The sequence below is a fragment of the Asterias rubens genome, chromosome 4 (assembly GCF_902459465.1).
Source record: "Asterias rubens chromosome 4, eAstRub1.3, whole genome shotgun sequence".
NCBI lineage: Eukaryota > Metazoa > Echinodermata > Asteroidea > Forcipulatida > Asteriidae > Asterias > Asterias rubens.
Genome location: NC_047065.1, coordinates 16274376 through 16301126, shown reverse-complemented (window position 1 = coordinate 16301126; position 26751 = coordinate 16274376). Strand labels below are relative to the sequence as shown.

General features: G+C 37.7%; 1 protein-coding gene across 2 annotated transcripts; it reads right to left on the bottom strand.

The window, feature by feature from the left end:
* Window positions 1-1197: 1197 nt before the first annotated feature.
* Window positions 1198-25234, bottom strand: LOC117289655. Of its 2 annotated transcripts, XM_033770874.1 has the most exons (20): window positions 24658-25234; window positions 23007-23260; window positions 20921-21156; window positions 20144-20402; window positions 19137-19329; window positions 17349-17449; window positions 16769-16951; window positions 15834-15960; window positions 15214-15264; window positions 13020-14417; window positions 11906-12064; window positions 10250-10391; window positions 9187-9248; window positions 8208-8365; window positions 7353-7510; window positions 6021-6202; window positions 4875-4928; window positions 4008-4160; window positions 2938-3059; window positions 1198-1848 (listed from the first exon to the last, which is right to left on the bottom strand). In XM_033770874.1, the coding sequence occupies exons 1-20, from the start codon at window positions 24860-24862 to the stop codon at window positions 1567-1569; spliced, it is 4479 nt and encodes a 1492-aa protein (XP_033626765.1). In that variant the 5' UTR covers window positions 24863-25234; the 3' UTR covers window positions 1198-1566. The 2 variants fall into 2 exon arrangements, 1 of the variants encoding a protein (XP_033626765.1); XR_004518965.1 differs by lacking the exons at window positions 1198-1848; window positions 2938-3059 and adding an exon at window positions 5576-5671 and having other exon boundaries at window positions 4124-4160.
* Between the last annotated feature and the right edge of the window lie 1517 nt (window positions 25235-26751).

Here is a 26751-nt window from a genome sequence, read left to right as displayed (position 1 = left end):
CCAGCAGAATGAGTGACATAAAGACTCAAATTACTCAGACACATGTGCGCTTAGTAGAAATCATGTTTTACAAAAAATGACAATGGTAAAGGGTAGGCCTATGCATCGTTCCAGTCAAAGCGACTGGCTGTTTCATTTTTTTATTTTTTTTATTATTTTTCTCAAAGAAAAGAAACAAATAAATAAATAAATATAAAAAATAAAAGTGTGTTTATAAATACTATGATAATTGTAGCTGTCTTATAATGCCGAACCACTACAGTCATCAACATTCTTTAAGAATGATAAAGAAATTAGAACTTTCTAAATTGTAGAAAGACTTTTGAATCTCTCAGAACAAACTACCGAGTCATTAATTTACAAAGAAAATATGAATTAATAGTTAACAGAAAAATACACCATCAAAGCTTTTGATTGTGCATAAGTGTCACATAAACACAAAATAAATATGAATAAAGGCATTTTTTTGCAGGCACTGGACACGTTTGGTAATTGTCAAAAACAAGTTTATATAGGCTCATTTTTGTGTATCCCAACTAAACAAATCTGTGAAAATTTGGGTTCAATTGGTCATCAAAGTTGCAAAATAATAGTGAAAGAAAAAACATTCTTGTTGCACAAATTTGTTTGATTTCAGACGCCTGATCTCAGATTCAAATATTTGGGGTGAAACTTACCTCATTCTCTAAAACAGTTTAAACGGAGCCGCTTCTCACAATGTTTTATACTATCAAAAGCTCTCCAGTGCTTGTTACCAAGTAAGTTTTTATGCCAACAATTATTTTGAGTAATTATCAATAGTGTACCAAAGTGCCATACGAAAACTATTATCTGAACTCCTTAGGAGTATGCAGCACCAGCAGCTATATGATAATTATTCGCATCAACAATCTTACTTCTGGGTGATGAGAATCAGATTTATTAAAGGCAGTGAACACTATTGGTATTACTCCAAAAAATTGTTAGCATAAAACTTAGACCTACTTGTTAACAAGCAATGACGAGCTGTTGATAGAATAAACCGTGTGAGAAATGATTGTCGCTGAAGTAACATAGTTTTTGAGAAAGAAGTAATTTTCCACGAATTTGATTTCTAGACCTAAGAATTCGATTTTGAGGTCTCAAAATCAAGCATCTGAAAGCACACAACTTTTTTTCTCGCAACTTCGAAGACCAATAGAGTTCAAATTTTCACAGGTTTTGTTATTTTATGCATTTGTTGAGATACACCAAGTGAGAATACTGGTCTTTGACAATTACCAATAGTCTAAAGTGTCTATTGCTCAAGGACAATAGTGTGATGACTGCAACTCAAACAGAGCAAGGTCCTACATCCTGGCTTTGCTCACTGAGCCTTTCAAGCCCTGAACTCTATGGGCCACAAACTATGGGCCATAAAATTGAACCCACATGTGCTTGACCACTTGTCCATGGTTTAGCGCCTCAAGTAACAGCTAACTAAAGAAACTACTTATCTTAGAGTAACTTTTAGCAGATCAACTTTTTAAAATAAGCATAATAAAAATAGTGAGTAATTTTAAAACACATTTTTTTTAGGGGAACAAATCAATATTGTAGCCAAAAAAACAACCACCAATTAAGGACTAAAACCAAAACGAGTAATGAATGATGGCTATTTTGCAAGGGTTGGATGGCTGCAGAGTCGTGTGCATTATCAGGTACATCTTGAATGACATCATCTTCTTGTACGGCATTGATTGTAGGTTTGCACTGGAATGAGTCCTCGCTGTAGAACCAATCCGGTTTGAGACAGTCACATGACAGGTCAATAGGGTTGAACTCTGATCCCGGTGGGCAGCCCTCCGACACAAACTGGGCGCTTCGTAGCTTTGTAAAAAAAAACAGAGAATCTTGTCATTTTCTTGACAATTTTATAGCAAAAATAATGTTTTCCCGGGAAAGTTGGAAATCATCCCAACAGCACTTACTGAAGCAATTGATGACAAACAAGTCATTAAAAAGTTTCTCAAACATAACATTAAAGGGAAGATACACGTTTGGTAATTACTCAAAACAAATATTAACTTAAAAACTGTTTGGTAATGAGCATTGGGGAGCTGTTGGTAGTATAGAACATCGTGGGAAACGAATCCCTCTGAAGTAACGTAGTTTTTGAGAGAAAGCTAATTTCTCACTAAAATAATAAAAGACTTCTAGCTCGAAGTCTTTTATTCCTAACTGAAAGCACACAAATTCGTTGAACAAGGGTGCTTTTTCTTTCATCATTTTCTCACAACTTCGATGACCAATTGAGTTCAAATTTTCACAGGCTTGTTATTTTATGCTTATGATTTATGATCGGGTACACCAAGTGAGGACACTGGTCTTTGACAATTACCAAACGTGTACCTTCCCTTTAATAGTGGCCTCTTTATATAGCATTCATATCCGTCACTTGACACTGTAGGCACGGCACTTCAGCACCTGTGTGGTCGTGTGGTCATTTTTTCCCATTTTACAACTTTTTTTATGAGGGGATTTAAACTGGTCGGCACATAATAACCAGTTAATAATAAAACAAGTTAATAATAATAACCAGTTAATAATAATAACCAGTTTTTATATAGCACTTTTCACACCCCAAGGGCGCCTCAAAGCGCTTTCAACATTACCCCTGGTCACAAGGCCATTTAATTTGTTCCTTAAACCATCTCAGCTCGATGGGGACAACAAATAATTTATGCGCTACTAAGCTAGATCAATCACAAGAACCATCTCTGCCCTCACAGTTACCCGTTTACCCCTGGGTGGAGAGAAGCAACTATAGTTGTTAAGTGTCTTGCACAGGGACATAGTGTCACGACCAGGACTTGAACCCACAATCTGCTGAACAAGAAACACCAGAGCTTGAATTTGATGCTCTTGACCGCTCGGCCACGACACCCTACGTAAGAGTAAAATAATAAGCTCATTTACCTGTGGTAATTTTGCAGACGCTATCAAGGTCCTCCTTGCCCGGTGCCCATCTCGCTTGGTTCTCATGTCATCAATGCTCACCAGTGAGTATACTGTAGTCATTGTATAGTGATTCCTCTCACCTAATTATTGTCAAATAGAATGATTGTAAATAAACACTGGACACGATTGGTAATTACTCACAATAACTGACCTGGTAACGAGCAATGGAGAGCTGTTGACAGTATAAAACATTGAGGACCGGCTCCCTCTGAAGTACAGCGTAGTTTCAGAGAGAGGGGTCAGGGTGGCATTTCACCCCAAAAGTTGAATCTGAGAAAGTTTTCTGTTCTGGCATGAAGCCTTCTCTGACATGTCTGAGGTGTCTCAAAGCACCGGATTCCTTGCAATTAGGGTTTTTTTTTCTTTCATTTATTCTCTTGCAACTTATAAGACCAATATTGAGTAAAAATTTGCATATGATGGGACACACCAAGTGAGAATTTACTTGTCTTTGAGAATTACCAAGGGTGATGTGTCCAGTGCTTTTAAATGTCAAGTAATAAAACCACAAGCTAACAGTTATGTCTTCTGACAAAGATATTGACTAATAGTGGAGACCACCAACATAGGGCTGGGTAGTTCAGATTGTAAAGCACCGGTATGTTAGACCGAAGGTCTTTGGTTCAAATGCCAACCCCAAGCAAGAGAATGATATCCTTTAGCAAGGCTTTTGGTATGTAGAAGGGTATGAGAGTGTTACCCTTTACCTAGCCTGAACATCTGAGGTCACACGTCGAGGTCTCGTGAATAACGCCAGAGACCTGCCTCCAAACAGCGTGTATATTCACTTTTGACCTCGGTCTTTTCATTTAGAGATACGCAGTCAACTTCCATTGCAGACATCACAGCAGTGTACTGTTGGGCATGGTTTACAAGCTCATGTCACTGCTACATCTAATGATAGGCCTATCATTATATCCAATGGAATCACTGATCTGAGATAGCAAGGACCTGTCTTTATCCTTGCCGATAGAGACAAGAGCCCAGTCTATATACCCTTTACCTATTCTCTAAACTATTGCTCTTACCAGATAAGACTGTATTCTGCAGCTGACTCTGGTGCACTTGTCTCTCAGTATCATATCCCTCGCTCTGCAGCTCACTGCCAGGGGGAGGAGCCGAGATTGACTCACTAGTGTAGACTGCAGGAGGAGGCAGGGTAGGTGGTGGAGGGATATAGACTGGCAGAATGAAACAAATGATTGAATACAACAATTATGCCTGTTTTAGTGATTCAGAAGAAAAATAAAACTGAGTGTACACAGGAAAGGGCAACAAAGCAGAATGGAGGAGCATGCAGCAGAATGTAACAGAATGAAAGAGAATAATCAGAAAAAAATAAACAAAACATTGGAACAATCAATAAGAAATATTAAACTTTCTTTTATAATTACCAGATAATTTCACAAATTGTAAAACAAACAACTTTGTGAACAAAAAGTTGTGAGAAGTGACCCTTACACTCATCCAGTGCAATTTTTTATATGCTCTTCCATCACTGCGCCTTCATGAAACAGAATTACAGAATGAGAAAGATTGATGCTAAATGAAACAGACTGAAACAAAAAAAGTATGACAATTAGGCCTATTCGAATGCTAGTAAAGGAGAAGAACAAAACTGAATGAACACAGGAAATGGCAATATAGCAGAATAGGAGGAGCGTGCAGCAGAATGAAACAGAATAATCAGACACAATTTAACAAAACAATGAAACAGAATGGCTTAGAATGAAATAGACATCCAAAATAGAAAAGTTCGGGAGTAAAACACGGAGTGAATGAAAGAAAATGATCAGAATTTTGTTTACAATAACAGAATACACCAATATAACAGAATGTTACAGAATGGATTGATATTATAGAAGCCAAAACTTCAAAAGTGCACAAAATATTACCTTCTGTCTTATATTTAATGTACACTGCAAACTCATCAGCAATACCAACCTGTCCTGTGAGACAAGACATAAGTATTAAAAAATCAATTTAAATTTCCAAAATAAATTTAAAAGTTAGAAGTTAAAGACACTGTACACTATTGGGAATTACTCACATCAAAATATATATTAGCATAAAGCCTTACTTGGTAACGAGCAATGAAGAGCTGTTGATGACAAAACATTGATAGAAACGACTTCCTCTAACCCTACCTCCATGCTCTAAAGTAGCGTAGTTTTTGTAAAGAGGTAATTTCTCACTCAAATAATAAAATACTTCTGACCAGAAGCCCTTTATTCCTATATCAAAGCACACTTTTTGTACGACAAGGGTGTTTTTTCTTTCATCATTTTCAATGACCAAGTGAGTCCAAATTTTCACAGGCTTGTTATCTTATGCATGATGGGATACACCAAGTGAGAATACTGGTCTTTGACAATTACCAAACGTATTCAGCGCCTTTAAAAACATAAAAACTCAAAAGCTTAGATGATGTTTGCGATGCCTGGGGGTGATTTCACAAAGTTAGGTCCTATAGGATACATGCAAGGCTAGTCCTAAGTTTGTCCTAACTCGGGATAAGACTAGTCTAAACTTTTTGTGAAATCCACCCCAGAAAAGGCAGAATTGTGAAAAGGTCAGGGGGATTGGAGGCAATCACCTTCCTTGCAGGCCTGAGGATGTATTCATGTAGAAAACATTATGTGGCCAGCGCCCCAACAATGGCAGCGTGCAGCACCAGTGCGCTTGGATCTGTCTGTTAGAGTCATTTGAGAAAATCCAAGTCAAGCAATAATTATGCTCCAGCCCTCATCCCCTCACTCATCTTGCCTCCCTAGTGTTTAGTCAAATAATTGTCCTATTGGGTCTTTCATAGTTTCTGTCTGTTCTCTTATGGGTTTTCCCCTCTTGCCATGTGTGTATGTGCATTTTTATGTTTTATTTACTTCCTTAATTTAATGTTAAATTTTACTGTTTTTAAAATGTTGAATGTGAATATTTTTGTCCGTCCTGTATATTGGCGCTTTCGCTGCTAGATGTTGAATAAAATAAAATAAAATAAATGAATAAAATAAAATAAATAAATAAATAAATAAAATACAAACCTCCATTGAAGTTGGTAGACTTTGTATCCTTGCTGAAGAAGAACTTAGGGTAGGTGGGCAACCGCTCCCACTTACATGGATGGGAGTAGTGGCCAGCATCAATGACAATCATCCATCCATACTGACGCAAACATCCCTTGTAATAGTTACTCATGAAGAAATGGCGTCCGAGGCTTTTATGCCTTATAGCCAAGAGGAGTACAAAAGGGAATTTCAATAGTTAGATAGAGAGTAGTAGTAGCCTTCAGTGCGCCTTTCTTGTATTTTGTTTTATTCAGCATCCAAACAAAGCAAGTGCAATATTAACTAAATGGGTTCAAATATTAAACATTATAAAACTGGACACTATTGGTAATTGTCAAAGACCAGTCTTCTCATTTGGTGTATCTCAACAAATGCATAAAATAACAAACCTGTGAAAATTTGAGCTCAATTGGCCGTCGAAGTTGCGAGATAATAATGAAAAAGAAAACACCTTGTCACATAAAACTTTGTGCTTTCAAATGCTTGATTTCAAGACCTCAAATTCTAATTCTGAGGTCTCGAAATCAAGTTTGTGGCAAATTACTTCTTTCACAAAAATATTGTCACTTCAGAGGGAGCCGTTTCTCACAATGTTTTGTACTATCAAACTCTCCCTAAACTAGCCTAAATTATAGGAAATGAACAAAACATAATAACACGCACAAGACAAGAGGGTAAAGCCTAAAATACATATCAGACAGAAATCATGCCAGACCCAGTTATAGAGGACAATGGAGTAGGGGGCCAAGATGGGTTGAGGGCTGAAGTACTCGCTTGACTTGGACTATGAAGGTTGTAGGTTCAAATCCCACCAAGCTAAATGCTGATGTCACAATGACTATGAATAATTATTTTCTTCTCGTTATTGAATAACTGTTCAACCAAAGGTGACCAACTTTGAAATGAAATATTCACATGTTCATTTTATTTGAAAAATCTACACTTTTAAAGGATTAAAACAATCAAACAGTTAAAAAAAATTGCCTTCTATAGTGTTAATAACAGGGATGTGATAGGCTGTTGAGAATAAACTGAAATCTGAGCACAAAGCGCAAAGACATGCGAGCTCAAAAACTTGCAAGCATGAGGCCCAATATTAATAATAATAACATTTATCTTTGGTATTAAAAACCCTATTCTGCAATCTGGGACGATATTATATGGTTATAATATATCCATTCCTTTTCGAATTTGATCTTTAAAAAAAAATTAGTAAAACAGATTTTTTTTTTTTTTTAGGGCAAAAAAAAAGGAACTTCGAATCACATCCCTGTTAGAATGACTGCATAGAAAAATCAAAACTCTAACCCATCCACACTGAAGAAGTTTTTGATGGCAGACTCCATATCAGCATAAGGGGAGGAGATGAGCCGATGAGGAGCAAACCAGTTCATCTTGTTGGTGTCTCTTCCGTCAAATGACACTTCAACAACAGGCTGGCCATTGACCAACATGGCCACCTTCACCTAGACAGTGAGACATGGAGGCAAAGTGGCAATAATGAGGACTCGGAAAACTCTAACATAAACTGTCAGTCCAGAAAAAAAAAAGTGAATAGAGACCAGCAAGTCCTAAAAACTTTAGTAACAATTTAATCGACAGATCATCACTGATGCCATGAACTCGCACAGTCCTGGGCCCAATTTTATAAAGCCTGTTGTGATCACACAAACTTGCTAAGCATACTTAGCAGAAACTGGTTAATAGCCCTCCATAGTGTATTATTGTGACTGGTTCCCCACCCATTTTTTGCCTAGCTAAATTTGCTAAGCAGTAATTTCGGCTAAACAGCTTCATGAAACTGGGCCCGCAATACAAAAAGTAACAATCAGTGAAAACAGCGTTTAAAGTTAAACGCTGTTTAGAATAAAGTTTCTCCTACAAAGTTCCAGAGTATTTTCAACTAGTTTTCTTACAGTGGAGACTTGATGTTTTGAACTTCATATGGTGCTTTTTAACTGCATTTTGTCATAAATTTTTAAGCAATAAAGTAAGAAAATAAGTTTGTTGCGTTGAAAATTAACGCAAATATACATCTTTCGTTATCATGAACTAACGCCACCCCGTGTAATAATCATGTTTGTCAGTATGTGAAAATATATGTCAACAGTATACTTTCCCTTTAACATCATTTTGAGATATATATTATATATGCAGGCCTACCTCTTCAACAACGATAGAACCCGACCAGCTCTCAACGAGTCCACTTTTATACAAGGTTTGTTCGCTAGACACATCATCGGCTGAATATGAGGATGATGTCCAAGCCTCGTAGACGCTCTGACCTGTATCTGCAGCTGCCTTAAACACCAGCATGAAATCTAGTGAGAGAAAGAAGTGCAGCACCAAAAGTAATGTAATTTCAGTAGATTGAAAGCCAATCCATTATAAAAGCCACGCCCATTCAATTTGTGTATGTTGGTAATGCATAAGCGATAGGCAGCTTACTTGTGTGGGGTGAGGGGTTGAAAGCCATTTTTTGTCCCCACTTTAACATGTTTCAGGTTAAAATCATTTAAGTTTAAGATCCACTTGTACTGCCTATGGCCTAATTTGCAAGAAGAATAATGTTTTCGAAGGGAATACGAGAACAAAACTCTGCAAAGCTGGCACTGACGGCATCACCGCAGGTTCAACACATAAAATGCTACGAAGCAGATCATATCATGGTTAAAAAAAACAAGTATGCCCATCAAATGGTGTAAACAAATTGTATTTGTTTCCTGTTCTAGTTTGTCTTGTATTTTGAAAGAAAATTGACGCCCCCATTTTAAACCTAAAGGTATTCTGGAGGCAGCACTTCCCCCCTGCCCCCTGCCCCCTGCCCCCTGCCCCCTGCTGGTAACTTGTACAACACATGCGTTTCGCTCTTCCCTGAACAACAAAACAGGGAACACAGCCTTCCAAATGGTTGAAAATCTTAGTCATTTTCACAATGGCTTCAGACTGGCATAATACTTGAACAAAGAATTTTAGAAATGATTTCAAAGACTCCATATTTCCATATTAATATTGGCAATGCGTAAATCATTCAGAAAATGTAAAATGCATTTTTTCCGATAGTTAAAGAAAGTCTACTTTATTGTGAGCGCCATTTTTAATTTTCTCATAGTCAAAACCATAAAATAAGGATAAGACGTACCGTACTGACAGACAAAGTGGTTGACATTGGTACAGTCCTGATTTTCCCAGAATCCATCAATACTATAAAATGAAAACAAATTAAGAACAAAGCGTCAGCTCTGGGGTCAATTTCACAAAGAGTTGGGACTACAGTCCTACATAGTCCTAGGAGATATTAACAACGTATGGCTCAAGTTAGGACAACTAACTCATCCTAACTCGAGATAAAACTAGTCTTTACTAGGACTATAAGGTCACTAGTGCCATTTGTATGGACTACGTAAACTTGCCTTTGCATATTTTTGAGCTCTTTAATGGGTTTATTAATCAGGTGAGGTCTTTGTTTGGCAAAAAAGAATATTCAATTTCTTAATAAAACATTTATGTTTTAAAAGTTTGAATAATTTTATTTTAATTTCATATAAAATTTTAATCGCAACCTTTTGTCCATTATGAGTGTGAAATTACATTTAAAATAATAGTAATAAAAATAATAATAGAATAGAGATTTCTCCACTACTGAAACAAACCCCAGCATATTTTTCTTTTAGTTTACAAATCATCATAACATCTTTAGCCATTCTTTACCTATCTTGAATTGATTCCTATCAAAGGATGTGGTATTTAGCAAGAAGGATGTACCAAACATTTCAATGCGAGAGGTTTCTGCATGAAACATTTCTCAGATTACTTTTACTCTTACCAATGTAAATTGATATTACCAAAGTTATGATATCCTTTCTTGGAAGTTCACTTCAAAAATGCATAGAAAATAATAAATAAGATATTGGTATTGACAATTGCTTTTTTTTTCAAGCAATCTCGGTGGTTTAGTTGGTATGACACTGCTCTATAGAATTGCAAATGTCATGGCTTCGAATCCCACCCGAGTAATGCCTGTGATTTTACGAACTTGGGAAGTACTGAGGATACAGCGCTTACATATTGTTGTATATGGTTAAACCCAGCAGAATATTCTATCCCCGCTGCAAATTTAACATCTATTACTTCTTATCTTTTGAAAATTCATTTATGGTCTGACGTTTTGTTTGCCTTCACTCACTAGCACCTACAATCTTTACCTAAAAGCACCACAGTTTTTCGTCGGAGAAGATTGGCTGGGCCCATGGGAAGACCTCCAGTTTGTAAAAGACAATGGGGCATTGTCTGAAGAGACAAAGGAACCTTCCTCCATGATGTCATTTGCATCAAACCAAAACTGTCCTAGAACAATAGAATACAAAATATCAAACAATGGGTAATTGTATGAAATTGAACGTTGTATAAACAGACAAAGGAACCCTCCTCCATGATGTCATTTGCATCAAACCAAAACTGTCCTAGAACAATAGAATACAAAACACCAAACAATGGGTTATTGTCCTTAATTAGGACATTGTCTAAAAAGACATAGGAACCTTCATCGATGGTGTATCTGGCATCGATCCAATATTGTCATAAACAAATAATGAAGAAAAAAAATGAACTGACAAAAACAAATTTACACGATGAATAAACTGTCTAGTTTTGTTATGAAAGCTCATGTACAAAGTTCAGTTTCAAAACCAAATATTAACATGGGCTAATTACAGTTATTGCTAGTAGGTGTACTGTTTTGTTTGTAATAATTGATTTATCTAATAATGCTGAATAAGTATCAAATGTGCATAATATGGCCCGCTCAAAATAATTTCCTTTGACACCCAAGCAAACAACTAAATAGTAAGGCCACCCACACATTTCCTTATAGGGGCCATTCAAAATTGTGGGAGTTTGGGACAAAAGAAAAAACTGAAAATTAAATGCAGTGGACACTATTGGTAATTACTCAAAATAATTATTAGCATAAAACCTTACTTGGTAACGAGTAATGGGGAGAGGTTGGTAGTATAAAACATTGTGAGAAACGGCTCCCTCTGAAGTGGAGCAGTTTTTGAGAAAGAAGTAATTTTCCACAAATTTGATTTCGAGACCTCAAGTTTAGAATTTGAGGTCTCGAAATCAAGCATCTGAAAGCACACAACTTCATGTGACAAGGGTGTTTTTTTTTCTTTCTTATTTATCTTGCAACTCCGACGACCAACCGAGCTCAAATTTTCAGAGGTTTGTTATTTTATGCATATGTTGAGATATACAGCAAGTGAGAAGACTGGTCTTTGACAATTACCAATAGTGTCCACTGGCTTTAAAAAAGTTAATTCATTGGATTTAATTTTGTCATTCTACAGCAAAGTTGCAGTATTTTATCTACAAAAAGTCCCATGGGAACACAGGTTTTGAGGTAATCTAATTTAAAACAGCTCTATCAAAACCTTGGCACTCTCTCAGGCTAAACACCAAACCTATATTTAAACATTTTGGTTCTGACTTATCAATGTATCAATGGCATTGCCTCTGTTTATCTTTAAATCCCTTCTGACTCCCCCAGTTATCAAAACCAAGCTGTATGGTTCCCGCTCTTTCCAATATGCAGCAGTTCAGTTATGAAACAGTTTTCCAGAGGTTGTCAAACAGGCTGAGACATCAGAACAATTCAAAACCTGGATGAAAACATCTGTTTAATTTGTACAATTGTTGATTTCCCTTTACAGCGCAAAGGGTCAACTCTCAGTGTGAAATGCGCTATATAAGAATGGTTTAATATTATTATTGTAACCTACAACGGGCCCAGCTGTTACAGTAATTGATCAAAATACTACATCTACATTAAATCCATTGATGACACCACATTTGTTTACCAGTTGAGGTATGATGATCGGAAGTCACATCCCCAATCAGAAAGTCTTGCATCATGTGGTCTTTAATCCGTGCCAAGTTGCCTCCTTTGGATTGGCAATATTCCCTGGCATGTTGCCACGTTTGACGACCCAGTCCCAGCTCCAACCTCATGACGTGACCTAAATCAACAATACATTGGATCGATTCCAAGACTCTAAGGAACACATTGCCTTGGATCAGTCCAGTTGGTATTTGAAAAGCGTTTGTAACCATTTGTTATAAAATACATATGGGTAGGAAGATGTTGTAGAAGTAGAATACAATGATCCACACAAACATGCCTCGAAAATGCACGGTTTTTGTTTTTACCTCGTCGACTAACACGGTCGTCCATTTATGGGAGTCAAATTTTTGCCTCCCATAAATGGCCGACTGGGTAGTTCGCAGAGTAAAAGGAAAATCGTGCATTTTCGAGGCAAATTTGTGTGGATCATTGTATTCTACTTTTAAAACATCTTTCTAACCATACGCATTTTATAACAAACAGTTAAAAACACTTTTTAAAGACCAACTCGTCCGATCCAAGGCAACATGTTCCTTTAAGTATGAGGAAACTTTTTATCAATTGAGGGGCCAAATTAGGACGCAATTTCGTAAAGCCTGTAAGCACCAAATCACCAAAATAGCTTAGCAGAATCAAGTTCCTAGCCTAAAATACGTCAAGTTTTGCAGATGTGGCTGGTGCCCGACTCAATTTTTGCTTAGCAAAGAAATTTTGTCAACCAGTTAGGGCGTCTATTTCCTGCTAAACAGCTTTGTGGTTTATAATTTTAAAGGGAATTTGTTAATTTTTTGGAATCATTTGATCGTTTTACTAAGAATTGAGTATCCTTGCTGACTAAAATAGTATGAAACTTTAATCAAGATCTAAGAGGTATGTTAAAATGATGACAACCCCTGGAATTATAGAATCCAAGAAGCTTTTGGGAACAGTCTCCTCAGCACTAGAGAAGTAGGTCAAAAAGCAGGAATTTTCTTTACTCTGGAAAATGTTCTAGTTTTTTTTCGTCGGTTAGACAGGCGGTCAGAGAAAGTCTGAATTCAGAAAAAAGTCTGAAATATCTTAAATCTTACCTTCACTGTCTGTGAACACATCACAATCTTCAAGGTTACATAACCTTGACTCGCTCGTTGCCTGTCCAACACATTCCGCTTCTACATCAATACATTCTCTCTCTCTTGTTTGCACCCCTCCCCCGCATGACTTTGTACACCCAGTCCAAACCGACCACAAGCCCCAACCCCCAGGATACACCTCCACTGGCACGGAGACAGGGGACGTATACGCCCAGAATGGGTGTACCTCCACCCAGTTGATCCGGCAGAGTTCAGCATACCCAGCAAGGTAGCCATAATTCTGGCATTTGTTTGAGTTGAGGCTTATCTGGGGGTTATTGGAGATTGTTGTGAAGATTTGTCCTTCGTATTCAGCCGAGCCGACAGAATTCACACTCCATAGGAAATAGTAGAAAGATTCATCAATATCAACAGATTGCCAGTAATCGTTGGAGAATCTGGTCGCAAGGTAGAATCTAACAAATATCGAGTCCGTTCTGTACAAGATGAGTTCTGATACAATCTGGAGTACGGTGGCTAACTCGATGTGATCGTTGTTCCCACGAAGCCTGACTGACTCCTCTACGAAGGAGCTGAAGCTTCCTTCTTCATCGGCGATAGATCTCAAATCGTCTCGTAACGTCAAAAGGAATCCAGTTGGCTCCAAAGCTACTATCACAAAATCGTCTTGAAACAAGAGAATCGTGTACAGAAGCAAATCTAGGACTGTCCAGTCTTCACCATTTGAAGCAGCTCCAAACTCAAGAATGCTAGTCAAAAAGTCCGGCTCCAGCTTCAAGACGTCGGCCAAGCGGCTGAGTTCCTGCACAAACACAACTTGATCCAGAGGCTCTTGAGAAGTTGTCAACCTCAACGTGACAATTTCAACAACAAGTTTCCTCAAGTTGATCAACTCCATGATAAATCGGCAGGAACTGGTAGGAAGAGCCACCCAGTTCTGTTGATAGTAAAGCCACCGATGTGCTTCGGACTGGTACCTATTGCAGGGAAACTGAACAGGATTTTCCGTTCCTACGTAGGACAGTCTTGCTGGTTCATTTGTGAAAGCAGAGTAGAACATTTTGAGAGTGTCCTTACTATGAAGAATTCCTTTAGTTCTTGCACGGACTGTACCAAGAATGTGGTAGTGGTCTAGTTGGGGTAAGAAATATTGATAGAAGGAATCCTCGTTAGCGATGTTTGTGGGTCTGTGACCTGAAGCACCCGGGTAGGTGTAAGGCTCAACGAGGTACAGCAGAGACATCAACTGATCGTCTGTTTCATCTTGCAGGAAATGAAGGGATGAAGAAGGTTCTCCGAGGTTCTGGATCAGACTTGGGTCGTGGGGTCGAATGAAGACACCGCCTTCGACGACATCTGCCCACACATTGTACTCTTGGGTTAAGGTCTTCTCAACTATAAAACAAAAATAGAAATAGACAGGTACCGTCAGGAGGACGTGCTACCCACAATAATGGACCCTTATATGTGTGTTGTGTAACGCATGTATAAGAACCCAGTGCAATTATCAAAAAGAGAAGGATTTCGCCCCAGTGTTCTTGGTTTGATTGGCAGCATATTGCGCAACTATAAAGCCACTATTATTACTATTTTGTGGAAGTTTACAGCCCTAGAATATTCAAGCAATTTGTACAGAAAAGTCACCATTTACATAAGAAAAGTCGACATTTTTTCAAATAAAAAGTCGAGCATACTGATTGAAACGTCGAGTTGAAGCCAACGGTTCTTTTCATAACCACCCCAACTCATTAGAGATAGTCATTACATGGTGTTACCGCATAACCTTTCTATAAAATAAAAAGTCAATAGATTTCCGTAGATTCTAGAGATTTCTTTTAGAAAAAAGATTGAAAAAAAGAAATTGTATAGAATTGACATTCTATGTGTACAAATTCTGTATAGATATTCTAAATAAACATTATTTATTTTTATAGAATTCTTTAGAAAAGTGACCCGCTTTTCTATAGAATTTCAAAAACAAAATCTATACATTCTAACAGTATAACATTCTTTAGAAACTACCACAGTTACTCTATAAAATTTGCCTTGGTAGAATTCTATGAAACATTTTTGTATGGGCTGAATCCAGCAACAATTTTATTGTGTTTTTATAAGGGAAAACTGGCAAACATATGAATTACCATTCATGTTTTAAAAAAAAATGTTAAGAAATGCAAAAAGTGAATCTTACTTGTATAGGTTGGCACAGCTGTCGGAAGAACACTTTGAAGATCCTGAGAAACTGAAAACAATCACAGTTTATGAAATAGTTTTAACTGATTTTAATCCCTCCAAAGACACTCAGAGCAAACTACACTTCTTAAAAGAGATTCACACATTGTGCTACCGCAAACCTCACCATGCAAAGTTTCAAACCCTACCGACTTTAATTGTCTTAATTAGTTTTTAAAGTGTTCATTCTTAGCAAAATATATGTTTCAAAATTCTTTTGAATATGAACTTGAAATTACTCTTTCAACATCAGAAACTCAAGTGAGATCTCTTTATCAAAACTTTCACTGACTAAAGCACGTTTCATACTTCCTCAAGGACATCAGAAAACGGATAAGTTTTACAGAGTTTCATACTTTATTACGCCTTTAAACCAAAAAGGCATTTACGAATGGGAATAAAAGAGTAGTGACTTGTTCTTAATCGGCCGTTTAAAACCTTGCAGGGTCGTGGCGTTCAATAAAGGCCCTCGCCTTTGGCTCAGGCCTTTATCGCATGGCCACGACCCTACTGGTTTTTAAACGGCAGTTTAAGAACTCATCGCTACCTTTTTATTCCCCTATTTAAATTTTGCCTTACCTGTTGGTGGTGCAGTGGTAGCCTGAGGGAGATTTTGATACTGGGGTGCAGAGGGGTCAAAGGTGAAACTAAAATCCTCTCCAACAAAGGCAGAGTACCTCTGACTTTCACTGGCTCCAAGACACCCCTGAACACAAAGATAAAATTGCCGTGATAAAGAGCAATTTAAGGAGAGCTACACCAATTTTGTTATTTTGTTTACTCCAAGATTGCTCTGTGGAGTAAGACCAAGAAACCTATAGGAATTCACAGCCCACTCGAAAGAGGCATTGCAACACTATGTTACTGCCAAGTAAAACTCTAAGATTTCAGGAAAACGCTGCATTTGAAAGAAAAATAAAAGGTAAACTGTATTTTGGTTTTTGGAAACTTTCGATTGTAATGTTTTAATCCCATATAATTAAAGACCTATTACAACAAAACTAACGCTTCAAAAATTTCGAAAGGTGGGCCTGTTTTTTTAATTAATTATGAGAATCCAGAGTGAATGTGTCCACACAGGAGGAATATCTGTAAGTGGAATACACAATCTGAGAAGCATTACTGCAGTAACACTTCTCAGATTCAAATTTTGGAGCATAGAAATTGATGTATTTTTACATGACCACATTACTTCAAAGTGAAATATACATTAAAAAAAAGTTAAAACTATCGAAAGCTGATGTAGACTTACAACTAAATGTTATTATTGCCATTTATTTTAAGAGTGATTTACCTTCCGGTTTATTCACAATAAAAAATGTACTCGCGGCTTAAAGCCGAAATAAAACATTTGTACATAAACACATTTTTAAAGACTTTAAGTTAAAATAAATTAAAATGAAAACAATGGAGAAAGAATTTTTTTGGGGGTCTGTAGCAAATAAAAAATAAATTTCAGATAGGGAAAATAAAAAAATTAAAAAAACGTAATCGGATGCCAAAAATACACTTGCCTGCAAAGAGTCCATATGTTCATCTCCCATACACACCATGAAGAGTTGTAGCTCCAGAACATAGTGTGATCGCAGGAAAGCTGGCGAGAAGTTGACTTCCACGGTTACGTTCTCTTTATGGCGGATTGTCTGCCCACCGCGCAGATCTTCCCCATTGTCGTTGACCAGCTTGACGATTGAAACCTTTCAGGGTAAAGGCAATCATTTGTTACAACCCCCACAAATTGTCAAATGTCTAACCAAAGATATACTTGTAGGTGTAAAGTCACCAACTTTTTGTCAACCCCAAAGCTCCACGGCCATTCCATGCGAAGGACATGACCAGGACTCAAACCCGCACTCTGCTGACCAGAAACCCCAGAGCTCGAGTCCGCTGCTCTTATCCGCACTGCCTCGACATGCCAGACACGCAAGCAGCAGATGCGATAGGATTTAAATCCAACTTAAACGTGTCAAACACAACAACGATCCAACTACTAATGTGAAAAGGGGTCGATTGAGGAAGCCAAGAATTTGTGAGATTCGTTTTGAAGCTAATGAGAATTTGAGGTAAAAGCAAAAAAAGGTTGGGAATACTTACGCTGATTGAATCTTGCTCCTCGTCTATAGCATCTACTGTTGTCTGTAGAGTCAGATCAATCTTGATCTCCCATGGCTGCAAATCATCCATAAGTGCACAACCTGACATTAGCACAAACAAGCATCAAGCTTAATGAGTTAATGGTCGGAAATATCAGTGATACGGCCCAATTTCATAAAGCTGCTTAGCACAAAAATTTGCTTGGCATGAAATTTTTTCCTTGATAAAGAAAGGATTACCAACCAAATTCCAATTTGTTGCAAATTGCTTGTTACAGGTGCTCAGCTGTTGTTTGCTTATCCTGAAAATCACGGGGAAATTTGGTTGGTAATCCTATTTTTATCAAGGCAAAAGATTTCATGCTAAGCAAATTTTTAACACTGGACGGCGACCAAGGCCAAGGATTTATAAATTTGAGACAGGACACGTCTGACTGTCTTGTGTTTTTCAATTGAATAGTAATAACTCGCTTAAAGCCTTTGGACACTTTCGGTAAACAGTATTGTCCAAAGGCCAACACTTCGTGTATCACAACTGATATAAAAAACAACAAATCTGTGAAAATTTAGGCTCAATCGGTCATCGGAGTCGGGAGAAAATAACGGGGAAAACCCACCCTTGTTTCCGCACGTGTCATGACATGTGTTTAAAATAAATTTGTAATTCTCGACTACGAGAATTGATAATTGTTTTAATGTTTTCTCGAAAAGTAAAGCATTTCATGGACTATTATTTCAAGAGAAGTCTTTCACCATTACCTTCTGTAAACCCTGTTAGTTATTTGTAAATCTTTTCTTTTCTGTGCCGAAAGTGTACTCAAAATAATTATTAGCATAAAACCTTACTTGGTGATGAGTAATGGGGAGAGGTTGATAGTATAAAACATTGTGAGAAACGGCTCCCTCTGAAGTAACGTAGTTTTCGAGAAAGAAGTAATTTTCCACGAAGTTAATTTCGAGACCTTAGATTTAGAAATTTAGGTCTCTGTAAGCACACAACTTCATGTGACAAGGGTGTTTTTTTCTTTCATTATTATCTCGCATTTTCGATGACCGATTGAGCTCAAATTTTCACAGGTTTGTTAATTTTAATTTATGCATATGTTGAGATACAGCAAGAGAAAAACCTGGTCTTTGACAATCACCAATAGTGTCCAATGTCTTTAATATGTGCATTACAAACTTTTGTAAATGATGTTGAATGCTTTTTATTTGAGTCAAATGAAAATCTTCTTGAGGATAATGCCTCTGTCAAAAACTGTTTACATTTAATGCAAATGAGATCAATATCCTCTTAGTGCTCTAAGGTTTGATTATCTATTCTTACACTGTCAGATAGTTCTTCCTCATTAAAGACACTGGAGACTATTGGTAATTGTCAAAGACCAATCTGCTCACTTTGTGTATCTTAACATAAAATAAAATAACAAACCTAATTGAGCTCAAATGGTCGTCGAACTTGCGTAACAATGAAAGAAAAAACATAGAGTGAGAGTACTTCAACAATTACCAAATGAGTCAAGTGCCTTTAATTACTGAACCCCATTCTCAGAGAAGTTCTCCTCCCATCACTAGACCGATCCATTAAGCTCCGCACCATTGCGTATTGACCAATCACAATGCGACGAAAGTCGGACAATGATATGCGTGTGCGTATGCTTGGTGCGTGCGACAGAGTTGTGCAGAACGGCATTGGAGAACCCCACATGTTCTTGCTCACACGTGCGCCGTGGGCGGAGCCTACTGGAACGGTCTATTGGTTTCCCACTGTCGGGATTTACGTCCTTACCTGAGGTTGAGTAGAGATTTTCACATTTGTAGGAATCAAAATCAAACTGGAATAAGCCAGTGGCATCGAGCGGTTTGTCATCGACCAGGGATGAAATATCCATCTTGAGAATCATTTCGTATTCCCAGCTTTGCTTACAGTACTTTGGTGTGCCCAGATTGCACACTGGTGTATCTGCTATTTCGGAGGCAGGCTGTGCAATAGTTCGAAAGAAGATAAAAAGAGACGATTACATTTTTGATAGAATGGATACAATTTTACCCAAGGGCATTTTTTTAAGTTGGTATCTATTTTTCAAAAAACAATTCAAAATTGAATCTGAATTACAATGTCTCCAAAAAAGATGGAAAACAGCCAGGTAAACAAATAACAGAAATGCTGAAGAGCAGAGGGAAAGTCCGACTGTTTCTTATTTGGTTTCTCAGGATATATTGGTTGATTTTATGATTCACAGGTAATCACGATAATTTTATGGCATGCCAAAAATGACTAACAACATTTTCCTGAGTCTCAGGAAACCATAATCATATAAGAAAACTTACCCAGTGGGATTTGATACTTTGCATCATTGTGGTATAACTAAGAGAGGTTTGCGGTAACACCATTTGAAATCTCTTTTGAGAAGTGTGTACAAGGCAGTACATAATAAGCAGCATCCAGCACGAGAGTCCAGCATGATCACAGCATACTGATAGAAACGTTGAGTTCTAAACCACCAGGGCCCAATTTCATAGAGCTGCTAAGCAAAAAAATTTGCTCAGCATCAAATTTCTTCCTTGATAAAAACAGAATTACCACCCAAATTTCCACGTAACTTATCAGGATAAGTGAACAACAGCTGAGTACCAGTAACAAGCAATATGCAACAAATGGAAATTTGGTTGGTAAACCTGTTTTTATCAAGGAAGAAATTTCCTGCTAAGCAAATATTTGTGCTTTTATAGCAGCTCTAACTGGGCCCTGTTCTTTTCAGAAACAAAGTGAACACACTGTTGTTTAAAACTCACCCAGCTGACTACCTCCTCCAGAGCATTTCCTTCTACCTCAGGTTCGTACTTCTCCGTTCCCTTCCTGAACACAACCATGGACAGGTTCCTCGAGGGCAGCTGAGTACTGAAACCCAACGTAAGATGGGCTCGTGTCAAGTCCGGCGAACCATCTTGGAAAAGAATCGGCTCGACGATTGCGAAGTCGAATAAGATGATGAGGCGTCCGATCTCTTCGAGGAGGCGACTACTGACAATCGGGACTGAACTCACAACGAAGCTGAGGATAGAGATAACCAACAACATATCGAATGAAAAGTTTTAGTTTATTAATGACTTGGGCATTATAAGATTTTGTGGCCAGGAAGTGAGGGTAAAAAATTGAGAGGTGGGCTATGGGAGCAAACAAAAGTAACAATCCCCCTTTCAAGAAAGTGTAGCAATGCTCTGGGCCCAATTCAATTAAGCAAAAAACTAAAATCTTCAGGAGCATAACAAAATAATGCTCACCAGGATAAGGTTACCAGCTACCATGTCACATCCCATGTACAATTTGTGGCTGGTATCTTGCTCATAATTGCCAAGCAGGGATTTTTTTAAGCAGTATTTTCAACCCCATCCAGTATTTCCAGTATATCACATCCATGTACAATTTATGACTTGGTATCTTATCTTGCTCATATTGCCAAGCAGGGATTTTTTAAGCAGTATTTTTCAACCCCATCCAGTGTTTTTCTAGTACGAAATTGGGCTCAGGTCTGACAGCCGAATTCTTCCATAAAAACTTTCTGAACTCACTTGACCATAGCAGTGCGTATCAATCTCCAAACCAGCTTCACTTGCGTCTGTACGTAGGCGACTGCAGGCGCTTGGACTTGCCCAAATGGATCCCAACCGGGTATCGGGCGTACGTTGGTGGCATACAGTATCGTCGTGTATTGTATCTCCTCTTTGCTGATGCTGTAGTCCCAGATGTTGGTTCCGTCTGCTCGTGTGCAGTCCAAGAAAGTCTGAAGATCACCGTAAAAGCGAATCTGAAAACAAGAATGATAGTTTTATGCCTGTGATTTTTTGTCCACGGAGCTTAGGAAAGTACTGAGTGAACAGTGCTAACACTCATCGGTGTATATTCTTATCCCCAATGCAAATTTTAATCTGTTAGTTTTTACTTCTTGACCAGCGGGCCCAATTTAATAAAGCTGCTAAGCAGAAAATAATGCATCAAAGCAAGTGTCTGTGCAACAGTTGCAACAATTGAACTCTGTGCATTTTTGGCTGGTAACGTTTCTGTTATGCATTATTTTTCTGTGCTTTATTTCTATGTTTAAAGGCTTTATGAATCTTGAACCAGTTCCTTCTTAACCAGGGCCCAATTTCATAAGCTGTTAGAGAAAACATAAGCTGCTAAGAAAACAATAATCTGTGCACCATTTGCAACAAGAACAAACAAAGTTTACATTGCAACAACTTTTTGTTGGCAACAATGTTAACTTTAATTTGGCATGATAACCAGTTTTTGCTAAGCATGATTTTGTCTGTGTTTTATTTCTATGTTTATAGGCTTTATGAAATTTGAACCAGTTCCTTTTTATTTTTGTTCTTGCTAGATTCACAATTCAAAAAAAAAAAAAAAAAAAAAAAAAAAAAAAATGCAATAATTGTTAAATGATTTCTTTCAACACAACACCCCTCCAGCTTTGAAATGGTAAAGCCCTCCGACGCCCTCGGGTAAACAACTCCTTATAAGGGAATGCTGTGCACGTCGCGCGTATCGCGTGATGTGGCACAATTGTTTCAGCTGTTGCTCTCGACCAATAGGAATGAAGAAACTGTCTACTAAGAACAGGTTCAAGGTCGCGTGACACGCCCATGAATTAACATTGATTACCGGTCATAAACAAAGGTTTAAACACACCCACGGGACGCGCTCTCCACCAATAGGAATAGCGAAACTGTCTGAGGTATTTATGAATGCATATTTTCTGCAGCTATCTTGAATTTCTCCCATTGATATCAATGTTACCAAACGGAGGTTAATAGTTTGGTACGTTCCTATTTACAAAATTATTATTTAGCATCCATTTTTGTTATCTGGCACAAGGAACAAGACCATGATAAAGGTCTATTACTGTGGTTTGCCTGTTGGAGTAATTGCTAAAAGCGACCATAGTGTGAAAGGGCAATCCGACGAAAAAGTAGTGTGAAGTAGTAGGGAATTAAAGGCACTGTACTGGTACACGTTTGGTAATTACTCAAAAAGTATATTAGCATAAAACCTAACTTGGTAGCGAACAACGAAGAGCTGTTGATAGTATAACAAATTGTGAGAAACAACTCCCTCTGAATTAAGTAACAAAGTTTTTGAGAGGAAGAGGTAATTTCTCACTAAAATATTTAAAAAAAATTCTAGCCAGAAGCCTTTTATTCCTGAAAGCACATTATTTTGTACAACAAGGGTGTTTTTTCTTTTATCATTTCTTGCAACTTCAATGACCAATTGAGCTTAAATTTTCACAGGTTTGTTATTTTGTGCATATTATGTTGAGATACACAAAGTGAGAATACTGGGCCCAATTTCATAGAGTTGCTATAAGCACAAAAATTTGCTTAGCTTGAAAGTTTTGCCTTGATAAAAACAGGATTACCAACCAAATATCAATGTGATTTTCAGGCTAAGCAAACAACAGTTGAATACCAGTAACAAGCAATATGCAACACATGGAAATTTGGTTGGTAATCCTGTTATTATCAAGGAAGAAATATCATGCTAAGCAAATTTTTGTGCTTAGCAGCTCTATGAAATTGGGCCCTGGTCTTTGACAATTACCAAATTTTGTGTTTAGTGCCTCTAAAGTTTCCATTGAACATCTCAACCCTTTCTTACATCATCAAGGCGAATCTCAGATGATTGATTATCTTTGCCTCTCAAGTACTCCGTAAACAGATCCTTCTTCCAAGAGGTGTTTCTTGACTGGAAATGGTCATCGTCAAAGTAGCCATCGGCCCACGTAAGATCCTGCTCCATGTTTGAGCACTGACCGGTTTCATCTGACCACAGTTCACCTGTGTGATCGTTGATAGGAGTTCTCCATTTGAAGTTGTAAGGTTGGAAGTCTATGACCCATAACTCCTTCACACCTGATGAGATGGATTGGTGGTAGAAATGGAGACGTTACAAAATTACTAGAAAGCTACATCAAAGAATTTTTTTAGCTTGGTCATTAAACTCGGAAAGTATGATGCTTTTCATAGAGTGGTTCTGTATTACATGGGTCATTACACTTCATGAATGGTCAGTTAATTTGGGCCAGGCAGCCGTCTAAAATGGTTTGTACACGATCCAATTACGTCCACCGTTTGGAAAAGGAATTACATGGAGATAACAGGTGTGAGTTGTCAGATGAAAAGGATGTATTATTCCAGCCTCCTTCTTTAATGGAGCTTTCCCATATACTAAATCTTGGTACATAAGTTTCAGACACTACCCACTAATAATATCCCCACATTATTTTACAGAAATGTTAACAATGTTAAAAGTTGCAGGAGTACAGGCCTGGAATTTCATCTTTAAGATGGAAACACTAATTTTAATTTTGCAAAGGGGCACAAGTTTATCTCAATGTTTAACTTTTCAAACAATCATTTTAAATAATCATATAATGTTAAATCTTTGTTGAGTATTTAGACAGTAAACATCCACAAAACAAAATCAGTAAATGAAAAGGGGAGTTATGAATGGTTCAATCAAATTGAAACATTTATAGGCCTACTAATTAATAATTATATGGACCTCACTAAGATAATTAAGATCAATTGGTTTTAATTAAGGGAATGAAAGGGTAGCAACGAGTTCTTACACGGCCGTTTAAAGCCGACAGGGTCGAATTGTCGTGAGCCGAAGGCGAGGGCTTTTATCGCACAGCAACGACCCTGTAAGGTTTTAAACGGATGTGTTAGAACGAGTCACAACTCTTTTATTCCCATTCATAAATGCCCTTTTGATAAAAAAACATTAAAAAATACAATATAACAGACACTTGTATGTTGCGAGTATATTGCGGGTGGGTCGCTAATATGCGCACACGCGCTCAGAAATAGCTTACGTGCGCGCGCTTAGAAAGATAACGTGCATGCGCTTAGAAATAGATTACGGGCAGTTACATAGCTATGAATTGCGCGTTCAGCCGGTTATAAACACTGGTCATTAACAACCAGTTAAACACCCCCATGTGACGCGCTCTCCACCAATAGGAGTAGAGAAACTGTCTGGGGTATTTATGAATCAGAATTAAATATAGCCTTCTGTGGATAGAAAAATGAGGAAAGATGCTGAATTCGACCATCAGTTTCCCAGTTCATTTTAGACTAAGACAAATAATAAGATTCAAAGACAAATAAATAAGAAATAAGTATTTTCTTAAAGAAAATTGCTAGGGGTATAAAAAAGGTTCCGACAACAAAGCATTTCGATTTAGTTTACTAATATTCACTTAGGATTTCCTTTATGTTTTTGAGGGAACCATGGTGTAACTAACCAGTAATGTCTTCAAAAATCACATCCAGCTCCGTTGTGTTGTAATTCACCGCAAATGTTCCAATCCGTACCCGGCCCATGTCACTGAAGAGCGAGTCTGTCACTTTATCGGGAACAATCTCACCGAGTTGGGACCCTTGCGATAACCAGGGTAGATGTCGAAAATAAAGGCACATCAACAAGATAGAAATATTCTTAAACTGCATGCTGGTATCAGGGATCGGGAAATAATTCGTGGAAGAAACTCGCCGGTCGTGGTTTCCGGAGCGGAGGCTTGCCCGGGCCAAAACCGCGGCAGCAACGGTTGTCTTCACCGACGCTCGACTGCCTGCCTCAGGGTAGGCTAGCGCCCCGGAAGACAGCAGGTTTATCGTCCTCGCTCAGGTCTTTCCTCATCACCAACAGCTTGTGAAAACAAGGGTATGCATGGCTGGAATGTCCAGTAACTACTTCGAAATAAAGTATCCTTAATAAAGTAACCTTAAATCAACTTCACAAAAATCCCCCAAAAAGAAAAAACATGAATGAAATAAAAGAAATAAACGAAACCTCGATGCTCGTTGCTTCAGCGTTCTTTTTCGTCTGTTGAATGGCTACGCACCTCACGTGTTTTGACGATAATGGTGATTACGTAATGACGCCGTGGAATGGCAACTAAAACAAGTGCTTCTAATCATGGAGGAATAAATTAATTTATTCCTCCATGTTCTAATTAACTTATAATATGAGGAAGTTTTTTAGGGTTGAAGAAAGAAAGATAGTTTGTTTTAAAAAGTATGCAAATATTTTAGAATTAGTCACAACCTCCATGGTCACGTTTTTTTTGGCAGAGCATAGGGCAATGTCGGGGATGGGCGAACCTTAGACTTGATTTTAAGTCTGCGATCACGGTTATTCCTCTGCATTAGCCATTTCAGGCAATAATGTAATGGCTATCTGGCAGACTAAAAGACTCGATCCCAGACTTGGAACAAAGTCTAAGTAAAACAAAATTGAAAAGGTTTTAATTTTTTAAGACAGGTTTGTTAATAAGAATATATTGAACCTTAAAAGCCACTCTTAATTTATTTTAATCGTAATTCAAATTATCCCCTAACCATTCATAAGAAAATTGCCGTTCTGACCCAAGATCATGTGGTAGCGTATTACACTTAAGAAGTTTAATTTGGACACCTCTGAACCTCTGAAGAAGAATTTTTTTTCATAACAACATAACTTTGAGTAAAATGATTCTCATAATGATTAAATCAAAAGCCGCTGAACCAACTAAGTTGTTATTTCCATTAGTTTTAAGATTAACTTCTCTTTCATATCTGAATCTGAATTATAAAGTCAACAAGTCATCCAAAATTGAAACATCAAACCAAATTGTTGTAAATAAGAAAATGAAGAAAATGAAGAAAATTCTGAGACGTGGGAGGAAAACCCTGATAAGGAAAACCCACGCACTCAGGTAGGGACTGGAACAACCCTATCCACATTTCCTCCTGATGACCCCAGTCCGGGGATCGAAACAGCGTCCACAGAGGTGGAAAGACAGGGGCAGAAACAACTGAACCAACATGACTACAACCATATGAAATACAGACTGTTCAAAAAGCTCAGCAAATAAAAAATATATTGAGTTTTCAAATCGACAAACACTTAAAGACACTGGACACTATTGGAAATTGTCAAAGACCAACACTTTTGGTAATTGTCAAAGACCAGTCTTCTCACTTGATGTTTCTCCACATATGCATAAAAGAAACAAACATGTGAAAATTTGAACCGCTTGGTCGTCGAAGTTGCGAGATATTAAGTAAAGAAAAAAACACTCTTGTCACACGAAGTTGTGTGCTTTCTGATGCTTGATTTCGAGACCTCAAATTCTAAATATGAGGTCTCGAAATTAAATTCTCGAAAACTTCATCACTTCAGATTGAGCCGTTTCTCACAATGTTTTATACTATCAACCTCTCCCCATAACTTATTACCAAGTAAAGTTTTATGCTAATAATTATTTTGAGTAATTACCAATACCAATAGTGTCCACTGCCTTTGAACAACAGAGTTTGAAAGAAATCAAACTTGAGATAAAAAGTCACTTACAGCC

Bases quoted from the DNA above. Each gene is read 5' to 3' on its own strand.
- LOC117289655 (XM_033770874.1), bottom strand. From the start codon at position 24,862: ATGCAGTTTAAGAATATTTCTATCTTGTTGATGTGCCTTTATTTTCGA. The intron at 19,330-20,143 runs GTGAGTTTTAAA...ACTATTGCACAG, and splicing joins TGGAGGAGGTAGTCAGCTGG to CCTGCCTCCGAAATAGCAGA. The intron at 7,511-8,207 runs GTAGGCCTGCAT...CTCACTGTCTAG, and splicing joins GTTCTATCGTTGTTGAAGAG to GTGAAGGTGGCCATGTTGGT.